Source organism: Schistocerca piceifrons, chromosome X (genome assembly GCF_021461385.2).
Source record: "Schistocerca piceifrons isolate TAMUIC-IGC-003096 chromosome X, iqSchPice1.1, whole genome shotgun sequence".
Classification (NCBI taxonomy): Eukaryota; Metazoa; Arthropoda; class Insecta; order Orthoptera; family Acrididae; genus Schistocerca; species Schistocerca piceifrons.
In genome coordinates this window covers 395,772,106-395,791,194 of record NC_060149.1, presented here as the reverse complement: position 1 = coordinate 395,791,194, position 19,089 = coordinate 395,772,106, and the positions used below count along the sequence as shown (strand labels likewise).

Here is a 19,089-nt window from a genome sequence, read left to right as displayed (position 1 = left end):
CCAGCAATTCTGCACCTGCATGTTGTTGTTGTTGTTGTTGTTGTGGTCTTCAGTCCTGAGACTGGTTTGATGCAGCTCTCCATGCTACTCTATCCTGTGCAAGCTTCTTCATCTCCCAGTACCTACTGCAACCTACATCCTTCTGAATCTGCTTAGTGTATTCATCTCTTGGTCTCCCCCTATGATTTTTACCCTCCACGCTGCCCTCCAATACTAAATTGGTGATCCCTTGATGCCTCAGAACATGTCCTACCAACCGATCCCTTCTTCTGGTCAAGTTGAGCCACAAACTTCTCTTCTCCCCAATCTACCCATCTAATCTTCAGCATTCTTCTGTAGCACCACATTTCAAAAGCTTCTATTCTCTTCTTGTCCAAACTATTTACCGTCCATGTTTCACTTCCATACATGGCTACACTCCATACAAATACTTTCAGAAATGACTTCCTGACACTTAAATCTATACTTGATGTTAACAAATTTATCTTCTTCAGAAACGCTTTCCTCGCCATTGCCAGTCTACATTTTATATCCTCTCTACTTCGACCATGATGAGTTATTTTGCTCCCCAAACAGCAAAACTCATTTACTACTTTAAGCATCTCATTTCCTAATCTAATTCCCGCAGCATCACCCGACTTGACTTGGCTACATTCCATTATCCTCGTTTTGCTTTTGTTGATGTTCATCTTATATCCTCCCTTCAAGACACCTTCCATTCCATTCAACTGCTCTTCCAAGTCCTTTGCTGTCTCTGCCAGAATTACAATGTCATCGGCGAACCTCAAAGTTTTTATTTCTTCTCCATGGATTTTAATACCTACTCCAAATTTTTCTTTTGTTTCCTTTACTGCTTGCTCAATATAGAGATTGAATAACATCGGGGAGAGGCTACAACCCTGTCTTACTCCCTTCCCAACCACTGCTTCCCTTTCATGTCCCTCAACTCTCATAACTGCCATCTGGTTTCTGTACAAGTTGTAAATAGCCTATCGCTCCCTGTATTTTACCCCTGCCACCTTTAGAATTTGAAAGAGAGTATTCCAGTCAACATTGTCAAAAGCTTTCTCTAAGTCTACAAATGCTAGAAACGTACGTTTGCCTTTCCTTAATCTTTCTTCTAAGATAAGTCGTAAGGTCAGTATTGCCTCACGTGTTCCAGTATTTCTACGGAATCCAAACTGATCTTCCCCGAGGTCGGCTTCTACTAGTTTTTCCATTCGTCTGTAAAGAATTCGTGTTAGTACTTTGCACCTGCATATAATGTGCATATAATGTGTCAGAAGTTGAATCCCCACTTTCAAGTCTAAAACACAGGCCTTTATGTTTTGTGACAACATACACCATGAGTTACATGTCCAAAACCTAATTTGTTGGGCAAGAGGTAACTCTACATGCCACCACCTAACACATGCTGCCAGGTCACAGTGTTGAACTAGTGCTGCTGTCGTTGTGGGCAATGGAGCATTCATGGGTCACAGCGAGTTACTGTCTGAGTCTCACTGTCATATCGAGGTCCATTCAATGAAAATATTGCTAAGCACTACATTGCAGCCACTGATCCATCTATCCAAGGAGCCTGACATGCAACAGCTGTTGCAAAACAGATGTTGAAGTAGCAGTCCTCCCCCCCCCCCCCCCCCCCTCCCCGCCCCACCTGTTTGTATTGCATTTTCAAATGCCACGGATATGTAGTTTGGGTGTAAACACCTATTGCTTGGATGTTTTTGTTCAACTTTTATTGTTTGTGCTTTACGACAAAAAGTAGGTGACACAATGCTCACTATACATTCACAAATGGTTAGAACTGCACACACAGGTATTAGTGATCCACTTAGAGATTTCCAGTATCACATATTGGCCCCTGTTCTTAAGAATCTAGAAAAGCAGGAAGAGTTATGGGCAAAGCAAGAGCCACCCATTGATCAAACAGCAAATCTAGGGGTTCAGATAACTCTTGATGCATCCATTTATACACGTGGTAACCCCTTCTGTTGCTTCATCATCAATATGGTGAATAATTTTCTTGCTGTCAGCTTCACCCCTTCATTTTCAGGGAAGACCACAGAAAATATTGCATCATTTTCACAAACTGTGCATGAAGTGGGACAAATGTGTTTTGACCTAATGAGTTTGAATTAAGTATCTCACATAAAAAGTTGAATGGGAACACCAGGTTCTATGTGGATTCTGCAGGGTGGCCCCAAACTCAACATACAAAATTTCAAAGTATGAAATTTTCGCACTGCAGCGGAATGTGCGCTAATATGAAACTCCCTGGCAGGTTAAAACTGTGTCTGGACTGAGACTCAAACTCGAGACCATTGCCTTTCATGGGAAAGTGCTCTACCGACTGAGCTACCCAGGCACAACTCACAACCTGTCCTCACAGCTTTACTTCCACCAATACCTAGCTTTACTTCCACCAATACCTCGTCTCCTATCTTGCAAGTTTGACAAAAGAGCTACTGTGAAGTTTGGAAGGTAGGAGATGAGGTACTGACGGAAGTAAAGCTGTGACAAGAGGTTGTGAGTCATGTTGGGTAACACAATCAGTAGAGCACTTGCCCACGAAAGGCAAAGGTCCTAAGTTCGAGTATCAGTCTGGCACACAGTTTTAATCAGCCAAGAAGTTTAAAAATTTCAGAGGTTGTTCAGTATTTTGGTATCAGAGACATGCAGTCTTCTGTATCTTGTTACAGAGTAATAATGTAATTCTGAATTATTCACATTGTTTCCTCAATTACCTTTGGTTTGGTCAAAATACCTTCACAAAAGCGAAAAATCCTGTAAATACATACTCACTAAAACATGCAACACAAAAAACAGAGTAATGCAACAGCCTTCAGATGCTAAAGTACTGTGGTGATGTTGTCATTGCTGCCATTCAGTGAACTCTTATATGTGGTGCATATCATCAAAATCTTCATCATTAAACCTATACATGCTGCTGCTGTACATCACTGTTGGCGCATAATAATGGCACAGAAGATACAGCAGTGGAAAATAAAATGCAATAAATTTGCTACAGATTCAGTGCATATACATGGTGAACATTTTTATAACCGACAAACTGCAGGGACAGATTCCTGACTGGAAATGTGTTCAGAAATGCATCACTGACACAATAGATGGCGCTGATGAATGGAAGTCTCTCTAACAATGTGCCACATGTTCCTTGTTTGTTGCAGGCTACATGACTGACACAGTGTACTGAAACAGAATGGTTGGTACTCATGTTGGGAACAAGTTGAAATGGTGTCTGTGTATGGCCAAGCAGATGGAAATGGTCGAAGGGCAGCACGACTATATCAAAATGACAGCCCTTGCAGACACAAACCCCATCACACAACATTTCAAGCCCTTTTTGGGTGTTTGTGTGATCATGGATCATTTCAGACAGCTGAACCTGCAAGGAGGCTGTGGACTGTGCATGCACCAGATTTGGAGGAGCAGGTTCTGCAGGATATTGAGACGAACCCTTGGACAAGCTTCAGGCATGTAGCCTGCCAACATGGTGTACGCCAAAGTATGATTGTGTGTACCCTGCATGACAACCGCTACTACTCCAATCACCTGTGACAACCGCTACTACTCCTATCACCTGTGACAACCGCTACTACTCCTATCACCTGCAATGAGAGCAAGGATAATCAGCAGTGGATTTCCCTCTACAGGAAGGATTTTGCTGGTGGTTTCTGTACGAGACTATTACAATTATGGGATTTCTGTCATCAGTCCTCCTTACCAACTAAGCATCCTTTACCAGAACTGGCACCATCAATCTGCATAATCATCAACTGTGGGCTACAGACAATCCTCAGGAAATGTGAACCCCGATCAACATCAGTTCAGCATCAATGTGTGGGCAGGGATCCTTGGCAACCACATACGTGGACTGGTTATTATTCCACAATACCTTGCTGGAGAAAGATACATCGACTTCCTATGGAATACTCTACATGGGCTGCTTAAGGATGTGTCTTTCGCAGCATCACAGGTTATGTGGTTTCTTCACAATGGGGCACCACATAAAGTCCACATTACAGTTCATCGAGACCTCAATCCCACCTTCCCCAATGCTGGATAGGACCAGAGGCCCTGTAGCTGTGAAATGGAACCACTTTCCCATTTCTATGTGCAGATCTTAGTATCTGCTTTAGGTTTTATGCAAATTATGTGCAGATCTTAATTACACATTATTAATTTTAATTGTTATCCAAATAACTTTTACATTATGTGCAGATCTTAATTATCCATTTTCTGGTGTGACAATTACTTTTATTAATTTTAGTTGTTAATTCATTAATCTTCCATTTCCAAAGATTTTATTGTTTTGTCAATTGTTTGTTCTTTGGGGGAGATGTGTTTTTGGAGGGACATTGGAAAGGCAGTTTAATACACGTGGCTGGTATTGATGGATGCCAACAAGCTCTGCAAATGACGAAGAAATTGAAGAAATGTATGATGAAATAAAAGAAATTATTCAGATAGTGAAGGGAGACGAAAATTTAATAGTCATGGGTGACTGGAATTCGGTAGTAGGAAAAGGGAGAGAAGGAAACGTAGTAGGTGAATATGGATTGGGGCTAAGAACTGAAAGAGGAAGCCACCTGGTAGAATTTTGCACAGAGCACAACTTAATCATAGCTAACACTTGGTTCAAGAATCATAAAAGAAGGTTGTATACATGACAGAAGCCTGGAGATACTGACAGGTTTCAGATACATTATATAATGGTAAGACAGAGATTTAGGAACCAGGTTTTAAATTGTAAGGCATTTCCAGGGGCAGATGTGGACTCTGACCACAATCAATTGGTTATGAACTGTAGATTAAAACTGAAGAAACCGCAAAAAGGTGGGAATTTAAGGAGATGGGACCTGGGTAAACTGACTAAACCAGAGATTGTACAGAGTTTCAGGGAGAGTATAAGGGAACAACTGACAAGAATGGGGGGAAAGAAATACAGTAGAAGAAGAATGGGTAGCTTTGAGAGGTGAAGTAGTGAAGGCAGCAGAGAATCAAGTAGGTAAAAAGACAAGGGCTAGTAGAAATCCTTGGATAACAGAAGAAATATTGAATTTAATTGATGAAAGGAGAAAATATAAAAATGCAGTAAATGAAGCAGGCAAAAAGGAATACAAACGTCTCAAAAATGAGATTGACAGGAAGTGCAAAATGGCTAAGCAGGGTTGGCTAGAGGACAAATATAAGGATGTAGAGGCTTATCTCACTAGGGGTAGGATAGATACTGACTACAGGAAAATTAAAGAGACCTTTGGAGAAAAGAGAACCATTGTATGAACATCAAGAGCTCAGATGGAAACCCAGTTCTAAGCAAAGAAGGGAAAGCAGAAAGGTGGAAGGAGTATATAGAGGGTCTATACAAGGGCGATGTACTTGAGGACAGTATTATGGAAATGGAAGAGGATGTAGATGAAGATGAAATGGGAGATATAATACTGCGTGAAGAGTTCGATAGAGCACTGAAAGACCTGAGTCGAAACAAGGCCCCAGGAGTAGACAACATTCCATCAGAACTACTGACGGCCTTGGGAGAGCCAGTCCTGACAAAACTCTACCATCTGGTGAGCAAGATGTATGAGACAGGCAAAATACCCTCAGACTTCAAGAAGAATATAATAATTCCAATCCCAAAGAAAGCAGGTGCTGACAGATGTGAAAATTACCGAACTATCAGTTTAATAAGCCACAGCTGCAAAATACTAACACGAATTCTTTACTGACGAATGGAAAAACTGGTAGAAGCTGACCTCGGGGAAGATCAGTTTCGATTCCGTAGAAATATTGGAACATGTGAGGCAATACTGACCCTACGACTTTTAATTTAGAAGCTAGATTAAGGAAAGGCAAACCTACATTTCTAGCATTTGTTGACTTAGAGAAAGCTTTTGACAATGTTGACTGGAATACTCTCTTTCAAATTCTGAAGGTGGCAGGGGTAAAATACAGTGAGCGAAAGGCTATTTACAATATGTACAGAAACCAGATGGCAGTTATAAGAGTCGAGGGGCATGAAAGGGAAGCAGTGGTTGGGAAGGGAGTGAGACAGGATCGTAGCCTCTCCCGGATGTTATTCAATCTTTATACTGAGCAAGCAGTAAAGGAAACAAAAGATAAATTTGGAGTAGGTATTAAAATCCATGGAGAAGAAATAAAAACTTTGTGGTTCGCCAATGACATTGTAATTCTGTCAGAGACAGCAAAGGACTTAGAAGAGCAGTTGAACAGAATGGATAGTGTCTTGACAGGAGGATATAAGATGAACATCAACAAAAGTAAAATGAGGATAATGGAATGTAGTCGAATTAAATCGGGTGATGCTGAGGGAATTAGATTAGGAAATGAGACACTTAAAGTGGTAAAGGAGTTTTGCTATTTGGGGAGCAAAATAACTGATGATGGTCGAAGTAGAGAAGAATTAAAATGTAGACTGTCAATGGCAAGGAAAGCGTTTCTGACGAACAGAAATTTGTTAACATCGAGTATAGATTTAAGTGTCAGGAAGTTGTTTCTGAAAGTATTTGTATGGAGTGTAGCCATGTATGGAAGTGAAACATGGACAATAAATAGTTTGGACAAGAAGAGAATAGAAGTTTTCAAAATCTGGTGCTACAGAAGAATGCTGAAGATTAGATGGGTAGATCATATAACTAATGAGGAGGTATTGAATAGGTTTGGGGAGGAGAAGTTTGTGGCACAACTTGACTAGAAGAAGGGATCGGTTGGTAGGACATGTTCTGAGGCATCAAGGGATCACCAATTTGGTATTGGAGGGCAGCGTGGAGGGTAAAAATCATAGAGGGAGACCAAGAGATGAATACACTAAACAGATACAGAAGGATGTAGGTTGCAGTAGGTACTGGAAGATGAAGAAGCTTGCATGGGATAGAATAGCATGGAGAGCTGCATCAAACCAATCTCCGGACTGAAGACCAAACCACAACAACAACAACAACAGTATTGATGGAACAATTTGGCAGTGGAAATGTTTTGTATTTTTCATGAATAAACGACAATGACTCAAAAATTCGGCAGGTTATTATTGCAACATACACATATAGCAAGACCAGCTGCAGTAAAACCAAGGATTCTCTTTCTTAGCGGAGCAACATACATCCAAAGGAATTTAGGTAAGTGCTCCTCAACCAGCAACAGAAAACAGACTCAATAAATAGAAGGTTTTTTTTTTTTTTTTAGTTTTTCCGGATGTTAATCTGGTGGTGGAGGAGACAAAGAAACAGGTGCTTAATTCTGTAAGTGCGGATATTACTATTTGATGCAATCTTTAACATGTGAAGAACTCACTGATCACATCGATAGTAATAGGAATGCTTCCCAAAGTAGCGGGAACTTTTCAGCTGCTAGGTCACCATACTTAAAACTCCTGGATTTTTACCTCTGGAGGCATCTGGAAAGTGTTGTGTATGCTGAACCAGTTCCTGATGTGCATATCCTTCAATAGCAAGTTCACAATGCCTGTGATGCTATTCACAGAGAGGCCGGAACATGGGAAAATGTGTAGTAATCCAGGATGTGACACATGAATTCATGCTTTGCATCCCTTGGAGATTACTTTCAACATCTCTTGTGCCATGGATGTGATGCAACTCTGTACTGTGTTCTGGGACAATTTGTTTTCATTGCACGCACACCATCCATTTCCAGACACATGTTCAAAGCACCTTTTTTTTCCGTTTCCAGTCAGGAATACATCCCTGCAGTTTGTTGCTTTTATTAACGTTCAACCAGAGTATGTCAACTAGAAAACAGGAATGACAGGTGCTGCATTTTGGTAAACAACTACAGAACAAACAAATCTTAGCCACACAATACAATGTACTCAACACTACCCACTGAGAAATGTTCAAAGATCCTCTGCAGTTAGCTCGCACTTTAACCTCCTGTGTCCAATACCTACCCCCAGTTACCATGTGACAGCTCTTACTATTCCCCGTGCCCAGCAAGACATTCAGTTTTTGTGCTCTTGTAAGGACAAGTTATTTATATTATAACAACAGTTAGTTCACTACAAACTACACATTAAAAATGTGTATCAGTGTGTTTATTAAGCTTACCAATAAAGGTATCAGTTACTATATTATGGCACAATTAACTTAGAGAATCTGTCTTAATTGTTCTGTGTGGGCTTTTTCTTTTTTCTTCAACAATTTAATTTGAGCATGTCCATTCACTGTTAAGTTCGTATTTCTGGAAAGTAGCATAAATCTTAATTTGTTTGATTTAGAACTTTTGCACTACTGCATTGTTTATGTGCAGTTTGCATGCAATAAAGTTACATTCTGTTGTGATGAAGATAATTTAACGAATACTGCAGTTGAGAAAGTACTAAGTTTTTGTTGCATGTAGAAATAAATAACTTTTTTATGTTGTATAATACACCTGAAGCGTTGATCTATAGGCCTAATTGCTGCAAGTAACGAAAATTCGTGTAGTGTTAAGTGGTTCAATTCCACCTGGAAGTGTGTAATCTGTTTTGCAATGCATGATAAGAGTGGATGTTGCTGTAGGATAGTCAAAGAGAGAGTGGTATGCGTAGACTGTGGGTTGGAATTTCACTTGGGTGACTGTAGTGGGAAACTGAATGGGAACTCAATGAGGCTCTCCCACTGAACTGTAAGCCTCGCAAAAAAAGACAAGAGAATCACTGAGCAGGGGGCAAAGATTTGTGCCCTTCGGGCTGAGCTAGATCACATGAAATTTTAACTGGGTTGGTTAGAGGGGATAAAAGATCTTGGGAATTAGGTAAACGTAACAAGCAAAGAGCAAAAGAAGAGCAGCTCTTCAACTTCATTTACATTCAAGCTAACGGAATCCAATAAATTTGACTTTTTACCTGAAGTAGGAGGGGAAGAGTCTCATCCAGCTGTAGGTCACAGTCGGGTGCAGCTAACTTCTAGGAAAGAAACTTAATGTAGACGGTACCGAAAGAGAGCAGGAAGAAAAGTCTTGCTGCGAGGCAGTAGTCATGGGAGGGGTGTAGGCCAGATGGTACAGGACAAATTAGGGCCAGAGTACCAAGTGACAAGTATTGTGAAGCCAAGTGCTAGCCTTAGCCAGGCGACAGAGGACACAGGTAACATGTGCAAAGGTTTTGGCATGAAGGATCAGGTTCTTCTAGGTGTTGGAGCAGGGAACAGCCTGGCTAAGAACAGTAATTACTGCATTAGGGGTGACCTGGATGATATAAGAGTAGCAACTACACACACAAATTTCAGTTTTGTGGATGTCCTGCAGTGCCATGACCAGTCCTGGGTAAACACTGCCTTGAGCCATGAGAACACTGAGTTATGCAGGCTGCTGGTGACTGAAACAAAATCTCATATGAGTGCAGTGCCAGTTGCAACAATTGGGAGATGGGAATATACTAGACATGGCTTACACTGAATAGGTGAGGGAAAGATAGGTTGGCTGAGCTTCTTGCAGATAATATACAGGGGGCCACCATCACACATCGCAAGATCCCTGTGTTTACTGGTGTCACTGGGGCACCTTTTTTTGGTTAGGGTCAGGATACAGTTACCCTGTCTTGAAAGAAGTGAAAATAGCAGAAGAGCCCTACAAAACGGTTAATAATAGACAGAAATGTAAGGTTAGCTTATTTCATCAAAATATTAGAGGACTGAGTAGTAAGATAGAAGAGATTCTTGTCTGTTTGGAAAATTTAGAGATCTGTGAAGAGACAAATATTCTGTGCCTGTCTGGGTACCACATAACCACAAGGTTAGATAAGTTACATTTGAATGATTACTATATTGCGGGTTACCCATGCATCACTGCTATCTCATGCAAAATTATCCGTGGAACATGTATCTAACTAGCTGAAAAAGTGGCTTCCTTCTGAATGGATAAAAATCCTTCAATAGTGATGCATCAGGGTGGTGATGGACCACATTTGTATTACAATCCATTCACTGCTGGACGCCGTTTTTATGTTGCGCAAAGCCCTAATGTAGGTATGGGGCAACACATCCTCTCTCTCACACACAGGCTCATGCTTACATTCACAAATTTCCTTTCATTTACTGAAAGTGTCTCCTGACACTGACATCTCCCAGTACGTGTGAGACACATTTTAACACCAACCAACTGACAAATGAGAACGAGCAAAAGTTAGTATGGACATAAAGTGAGATTACAAATTTACCTCAGGGAACAGTCATCACATTATTGTCTTCTCCATTGAGTGGAATAATACACAGACTCCAACATACTTCTCTACACCTTTCCTTACATCATCATATCAACAAGGAACTCATCAAGGGCTAGTCAACAGCAAGCAGGTGCAGTGATGGGATATGACAGTAGGGAATACTAAACATCCTCAAGAATGTTCTCTTAAAGATGCTCTGCAGAGTTCAGATCTAAAATTGATTTGCAAATCTGTATACAGTGTTATATATTACTTAAATTGGAATGGTGTATTCTATCTAGTAAAGAAAGGCACACACTCATCATAATTCACAGTATAATGGCAAAAATGATTTTTGTATTTGTGTCTATCAAACACACAGCATTAGCACACGCATCCAATGGTACTGAAAAATTATAAGCCATCCTCTTACCCCAAAAAATGTTGTCAAAGGTACTCACATCCAGACACGGTTGTACATGGCAATAGCGCATGGCACATTTACTGTCATCTGCCCAGAAAGGACATGTTTTCTTAAGGTTCACCTAAAGAGTGAAAAAGAAACGATTGTCCAATAACATAAGCACTGCAACTGTTCAACTTTAATGCTTTCAAAAAGAATCTACATTCACATACATACCTTATAAAACCGGAAATAATCTTTAATCAGCAAACTATGCAATACTGGGTATATTTTAACATTATTAAAGTGATCAACTGTATCCACTGTGCAGTTGCAGTCATCAATTCGACCCTTCAGCTGTGAGAAAGGAAACATAGGACAGTTAGAAAGAGAATTTGTTCTTTTTCTGAAATATAGTTTTATTCCAAAACACATTTATTGTTTTAATAAGCTATAAAGTATGCCCAATTGGAAAGTAGACCTTCGCTGTAACATCATGGTATGTAATCCAATGGGTGAATGTGTTTGCCAAAAGAGGGTGTGGTGTATTCCCAGTTGAACAACAGCTTCACAGCAATTTCCTCATTTCTCAAGACGAGTTTACGCAGTTCGCATGATGGATTGCTCTTGATCAACTCAATGAGGATTGATCCAATTTCTTGGTGCAGAAGGGAGAATGCTTCACAAATCCATCACAGGATGGAGTTGTGCTGAGAGCAGTATGCCTCACGTTGCACAAAAGGGTCAATGGAAGCATCCGATTCCAGCCATCGGCTTTGACCAATGACGTCACCAATAGGGCGGAAATGACCATTCACAACAACTCCCATACCGCTCCTATGATTTCATCACGTAAACATGCCAACAAACACAAAATATATCGGAAAACCACCAAACATATATTCCTCCAAAAATATAATGAAACTGACGGGAGAAGCGGGGGAACTTGGGGTTTTTTGGGAGGGGCCAAATTAAATATAAACTCACACCAATACACCAAACGACAAAAAACACTAAAATAACAAGACCCCACAACCTTCCCAAATTCCACTACACACAAAAATCTACTGGAATCGATCACTTCCCTTGACCCAAAGTGGAGGGGTGGAATTGGACACTTCCATTGTCCCTGCACACCATTCCGATGTGTGCGTGTTATGAAGACATGCTAGCATCAAGGACAGGCATGCCCCGGGCAGGTGCATGTTGTCACCACCAGTGCCACAATTTCAGCTGTGGAGCAGCTCATATGGATAAACTGTAGAGTCACTGCACATGAAACTGCTGCTAAACTATAGATAAGCAAAGAAACTGCGCACCACATAATCCACAAGGAGTTTCATTATGGCAAAGTTAGTGCACAATGGATGCCACACCGTCTTTCAGAGAATCAGAAGATGGCAAGAACTGATGTCTGCCAGACCCATCTGCTGAGATATGCAGAGCTAGAAACAGATTACATTACTCCGATTGTGGCATGCGATAAACGTGGTGTCACCACTTCAAACCTGCCTCCAAACAGACGAGCATGGAGTGGCTGCATCTCAGCTCCTCTTATCCAAAGAAGCCCACTCTGCCTTGAAGGCTGGGAAAGTACCTTTACTGGCCAAGAAGACCAGGAACATCCTCCTTGCAGCCTCGATATCTTCCCCTGGGACTCTCGTATCTTACAACAAACTGAAGGGTCAGAATTTCGAATGTGATAAGGAAGTGCAGGACACCATGGAAAATTGGATAAACCAGCAAGAAAGGAGCTTCTGCACTGAAGTCATCCACTCCCTTCCTACAAGCTGGTATCAGTGTACTGACATCAATGGCAACTATGTGTAGTTGTACTGCTCCACATGAACTGTAATTATTATATTATTATTAAAATTTCTTTACATATAATTACACTCTCCTTTTCATTTGGTAACACCTTATACTTCATATACATGTTTTCCTCTATTAGTATAGGACATTATCAGCAACAATGTTTCCGTGAAGACAATAGTCTTACCAAAGAAATTAGGGAACTCAGGTATTTTTGAACACACAGCTGACTGAAAAACAGCGTCTCAGTAACTGAAAACTTATACAGATCAGAAAGTAGAAGCATAAGGTATGGTATTTCTCAAGATGTTGCATTGGGATATATTTTATTCAGTTTATTTGTACACAATGTCCAAACAAATGAAAATGAAAAAGAGAGACTATATCCCTACGATAGCCAAAAATTTTGAGGCGCTGGAGAAAAATGCTTGCATATCTGTCAATAATACAGCACAGTGGAAAATGAGCTAATCATTAACATGGTAAAAACAATGCACAGAGTTCTCAAAGATACACAAAAAAATGGGGACACATGGATATATTTTTGGTTGAAAAGGGTCTGAAAGAAAGAGTTTCAGTTAGATTTTCAGGTAATAACAACACACAGTGCGTTAAAATGGAAGCAACAGGTAAACACTGTTCCCAAGAAGTTAGTCTCATTGATATCGATTGAAACAACTGACTCAATATGCCTATCAAGAGATCCAATGCCTATCTCCATGGTCATTTTGAACCAAATATACACTATGGAGTCACAGTATGGGGAAACTCTACCGTCACAGGAATGAAACGAAGACCCTAACTACAAAAACCATGATCACATATTTGTAGAAAGAGACACACAAGGAATCTTATAGCATTTTGAGGACCTTAATATTTTAACTTTTCCATGACTGTATATATCGAATACAATTGTGATGGCATTGCGAGATCCCACAAAACTGGAGATCAATGAAATCATTCATTCCACAACATAAGAAACAGAAAAAAACTGAACTGCCTTTCATACAGGCTACAAATATTTCAGAGAAAAGTTACCTCCACGTTATAGTATCACATTAACTTTAGCACTGACAAGAAAATTACTTAGCCTCAAAACTGAGAAGAATTTTCTCACAACCCACGAAAAAATTTATGACAAAAAAAGAATTCTGTAGAGCAGACAAGTATGTAGGCAAACAGTAACCAGAAGTTACTTATTCCCCCTGAGTATTATAAATGTTATGTGGAGAAAATGAAATAGTAATTTTGTATTGTCACTTAAGTAAAACTAACAACAACAACAACAAGTCTTAAAATTGCATTTTGAATCTTGTAGTAGATCCGTTATTAGAGCTTACACTACTCACAAAAGTTACAAAATGTAGATCTTTGTGTATTGCACGTATCTTGTCAAAGATGCTCTGGCCTATACAAGATATCAGTCTGTCACCACAACAGACATTCCAAAAAATAATATAGCCATGGGGTAAGAAACAATCAATGCCCTATTCTCATTCTGTACACAGTCACAGGATGTAACATCATTAGGTCACAGGACAAAGTTTACATCCAACATTGGTAGTTCAGTACACACTTGGGTCCGCAGCTCATGGTCGCGCAGTAGTGTTCTCGCTTCCCGGCGGGGTCAGGGATTTTCTCTGCATCGTGATGATTGGGTGTTGTGTGATGTCCTTAGGTTAGTTAGGTTTAAGTGGTTCTAAGTTCTAGGGGACTGATTACCATAGATGTTACGTCCCTTAGTGTTCATAGCCATTTGAACTATTTCAGTACACACTTATTTTGGCACTTATCGACTTTAGGGGGCCAAAATTTTTGAAAATATTTTTTCTCACTTTTTGATCAGTTACACTATGTTGATCTCGAAGATGTTATTTACTTTCATCCCCGATAAAAACTTTTTAATATATCGAGAGGAAAAAAATTTTTAATGAAATTTTCTCTCTCTCATATTTTGACCGGACCACGAATATGTTATTTGCAAACATCATTCAAGCTAAATCGTAGCACATCAAAGCACTTGGATAAAATCGCATCATTCAGTTTACACTAAAGTCAAATAACAGTGTAGTTAAGTGTTAGTTTGGTGTTTGTTCTGTGTGTTTGTTCTACTAACTCATAATGACTAGGCTTTTCCCTGATTTGACCGAATTCCGTATGGTAAATTTGTTATTATGTTGCTGTATTGTTACATTTTTAATAAATGACAATATGTTGTTTTACTGTTTCAAAACTGATGAAAAATACGTCATATTTGTGATCAGCATAGTCAAACTGACGATAATCGGTAAAAAAATCAAAGATTTCATGGGTGTCCCCCTAAACTCAATAAGTGCCCCTTTTTTTCCATCACTTATCACTCCTTCACCTCTGGCAATGATTTGTTAATGTGAAATACACCAAGTTTCTGCATGCTGCGGGTTCTACATTAAGCTGTAGGTCCCTTTATCCATATCTTGTGTCTCTGTAAAATGACCATCGGACGAATCAATTACTACTACTACTACTACTACTATTACTAATAATAATAATAATAATAATAATAATCAATGGCAGGGTAAGTCAACTCAAAGTTCACAGGAAGGCAAGGGCATACAGTATAAAACCCATTAGGACTATGCCTAATAAAGCACTGTGCTATTCAAACCAAACCTTGGGTTGGTGGCAGATTTACTTTCCTGAAAGTTAAGAAAAATGCAGCTAAAGTCCCATCAATTTCTTTCTACAAAAGCAATTGTAAGAATAATTTGTGGAGTCAGTAATGTGCCTAGATCCTTTTAGGACCTTGACATTTCACATTTACAGCATTTTGTTTTAGGAAAGTTTGTTTCAGGAAATAAAATTCACAAGTGGCATTTCATGGACTTAGTTGTGGTACAACACACACTTTCCACCTTATTCACACTTCAGATCTGAGTTTCATGTTGTAATATAAAGTTATAACAGGCTGGTAATTTGTACAAACTGGACAATTTAAAACCTACTAAAAGTCATAAAATGAATTATACATACGCCCTATAGCTTACAAGCCAACCACCCTGAAGCAACTTTTTTCAAAACTGTTTACCTATGCATGTCAGTATTCCTTACCCTATTTGTTAAAAAGAAAGCATCTGCACTTCATTGTTGTCACTTAAAGTGAATGCCATTACTTAACACAGAATTTTGAAGCACAAGGGTCAGTCTCAATACTTTATCAATCAATTCCAACACTGGAAATCTGTATTTCATTTTGAGAATTCACTGATCCCCAATTTGCATAACTGTGAATTCACATCCAAAAGATTCACTATGTGACCATAATGTTAGCTACAGTTTACGTGCTTCGACTGAAGCAAGTGATACCGCTTTGCAAACTCACATGCAAAATCTCACCTTTCAAACAAACCTAGAACTCTGCCTACACTACAGATCAGCATGTCAACACAACCTAGAAGCCTAAAACATCCTACAAATAATATAGCAGCACATATTGCCAGCATTCTGTTCTTTTTCTGTTAGTGCATGCATGTCTTCACCTGCCACATTATTGTTACATTATGTTACAATGTCAGTATCTGGTTTCTGTAGTTTCAGTTGACCCAAAAGTAACAGGGGTAACTGCAGACTGAGTCCCATACCTTTAGGTTGGCAGTCTGGTACTCACCCAATTGGCCACCAAGTCACTTTGATGAATTACCACATAAATATATGTCACAAGCAAGCATGGCATGAAACATCACAAATGATGTTTTCATTATTGTTAAGAGCCAAACTGTAAGATCAGACACTATACACAGTTACTAAAATGATTACACATACTTTGCAAGAAGTTTTAAAAGGAGTTAGTAGCGAGATTCCCACACTACACAACATTTCTTTGTCACCATAGCACTTAAACAAACATTCTGCTTCACAAAGGGTAGGCCATAACAAAGTCGAAGTTGTGTGGGTCACTGTTTAGTTGAGGGCTCAAACTGTCAGTAGCTTGTCCATAGTTTGCTCTTATGAAACTAAAAACATTGTGGTGTATCAATTTATTACATCTTTTTGAGATGGTATGTTTGCATCTTTGCTCATCTACCAAAATGATCATTTTCTTTTGTATAACTGAAGCATTTACAGACCTGTTTTCAATTAAGTATGCACAAATTACGAAAGGGGCTGTATAAGGTTTCCTCAAATAGGGCTAAGTTTTAAACATGTGAACAGTTTTCCATCCCTCCACCTCTTGTGGGTTATTCACACACACACACACACACACACACACACACACACACACACGTGTTAACAGACTTATAACAGTACATAATTCCATTTGGTTTGTCATATATACACTACACTGTCTACCATTTAGCAACTCACCTGACAAAAGCACTGGTTGTGTAAAACACTGTCATCTCCGTGTATACCTGTAGCATGAACGAAAATAGCAAAAACGAGGATACACCTGTTCATCATAACTAGGCGCAGCAATAATGAATTTGTTTCTATAAAACTGAATGAGAACCTTATTACTTCACATCAACGAAACAAATAAATGCCCTCTTTCGTACATAAAACGTTACTGCTTAAACGCGTGTAAGCGCAACCCAATATTGTCTGGAATGACTTGTGCTTGATACCACGAAACAGACACTGGTGTCAACCTGTAACGCTGTTCCTGAAATTAAGACATGGAAGAACAGCTTCACCTTACATCAGCTGTTGCAATACTAGGTAATAGCAGTCTGAGTTTTGAGACTAAAGTTTCTATTCTTGCTGCACACGAAAACGTCACTTGAACTCTTACTCATACACAATAACTCGAAGCAACCACGTTATCAACCATTATCAGTGAAAAGTCCTGCAAACGCACGCAACAAGCAAATTCCCCACCCCTCGACCACACCAACGCGTAAACTGTCACATCGACGTAAATACAGTTATGTTTACGTATTTATCATGTGTTCTTCGCTCATTGGTGAATTCTGTATACAGCTTCCCCTCATAACCTTCACCTTCACCAATCAGGTTCCATTTACAGCTACAGTATGTCTATCTCCATGGAAATCGACGACGGTGGTGACGCGTTTCTGACGTTCACAGCTATTATTTTGAAGATTTCCACGTTACGGGCGATTCACACTAGGCTTCACGCCACACCTACGTCAAAACATTGCACAATGCATTTCAAATGGTGGCATTTGCACAGGCCTTCAGCGTTAAGACACAAATGTGCTCGGGAAAAAAGTTTTGATGGTGGCGTCGTCTGCTAGCCAGGAATTTAACCTATTTTAGCCGCATCCATGTAGTTGTAGTGCACATTTCCTTAAATTTCCTTTATTGCTTGCCTTTTTCCCGTAACATACTACAAAGGTTGCATCAGAAACCGACATTTCTCTTTCTATGTCCGATCGTTTTCCCACCAAAAAAGACCCAATATCAAAAAGGCAAAAGTTCTACCAAACAAAGGAAGAGTGTACACTGTTTATTTATAAGAACAGAGATAGTTTTTAATGTTTTTCTTACTTTAAAATTCTACATCTCCTTCCATGCTGCTTGAACACAAGTTCCACTGAATCATAAAAACAGTTTTATGTGCTATTTTTCAATTATAAAGAAAATGAGATGCAAAAGGATAAAGGCAGAAACAATATATGTTGTACCTTATTTGTTGTTTTTCTATTTATTAAGAACGCCAAGTACGAATTTTACGTTTGACTACTGTTATTAGTTTCATATTGCAAGATTTCGACTTTCTTGTTGGTTTCTCTCTTACCTCACTCTTAACCGCTCAGTAAAGACCGATTCCTACTTAACGGGACAGAATCAAAAATCAGAACATTCCACAACGCATTTAAAATGACGGAATTCACTTAGGCTGTCAAAGGAACGGAAAGAGACATCCAGGTCAATAAGAATAATAGCCAAAAATAGCTGTAGTCGAGTACAATGTAAAGACCTGTTCAAAACCCTGTGGGATATTAACGACTCAATATGAGTACATTTACCAATCAGTTGCACACATCAAAAATTACATTGATAATTATTGCACAAACAGCTTTGCCCATTATCATGGAACAAGAGCTGCCATAAAAAGTGGTGAATAGCAACAAATCTGAACTGTGGTTGAAAAATTTACTCATTGTTCGTCAAGTTTAAACAAAAAAACACTACCCAAAATTCAGGTCTGCATTGCTCTTATCAGCTTATGATATTATTATAAAATTATTTTCTTTCAATAAATTTAAAAAAATTAAACATGGTGTTTCTCATCACCCCACACATAGTGGTGAATGGAAACACGTTTATAAAACTATCACTGTTTCTTTTAAAAGCAAAGTGAGGTTGATAAAAGGAATGGAATATATTTTTTCTATTATAAAATAAACAGATAAACATTTATTTCAAAAGATAATGGTTTATTAATTTTAAAAGTAAGTAAAATATACAATAATGTTTGTGTCCTCACATGGCTAATCTATTCAAACTTAAGGTGTACAAACTGAACACAGCTGTTTACCATGAGCCTCGAACTGTATTATTAACAAATTGTTAAATCAGACAGATCATCCTCAAAACATAGCATGTCTTTGAATCGAGCACTTGAACTGAGAATCGGCGGCGACGATTTAAGGACGATATCGTTTCTTGAGACAAAAGATTCTTCATCAGTCATTGTGAACTGTTTGGTTTGAGGAACTCTTTTTAAAAATGTTCCATCAAAACCATTGTG

General features: G+C 39.1%; 1 protein-coding gene across 2 annotated transcripts in view; it reads right to left on the bottom strand.

Annotated features, from left to right (window-relative positions):
* The window catches only part of LOC124721494 (ero1-like protein), an 83,483-nt gene extending 65,225 nt beyond the window's left edge, over nucleotides 1–18,258 (bottom strand). Inside the window, exons 1-3 of one of the 2 annotated variants that reach the window (XM_047246504.1) lie at nucleotides 18,133–18,258; nucleotides 10,818–10,937; nucleotides 10,639–10,722 (exon numbers count right to left, since the gene is read on the bottom strand). In XM_047246504.1, the coding sequence (XP_047102460.1) occupies nucleotides 10,639–10,671 (33 nt within the window). In that variant the 5' untranslated portion in view covers nucleotides 10,672–10,722; nucleotides 10,818–10,937; nucleotides 18,133–18,258. Of the gene's footprint in view, nucleotides 1–10,638; nucleotides 10,723–10,817; nucleotides 10,938–16,736; nucleotides 17,743–18,132 lie in introns of those variants that run through there. The other variant, XM_047246503.1, reaches the window with a different exon arrangement.
* Nucleotides 18,259–19,089: the final 831 nt, after the last annotated feature.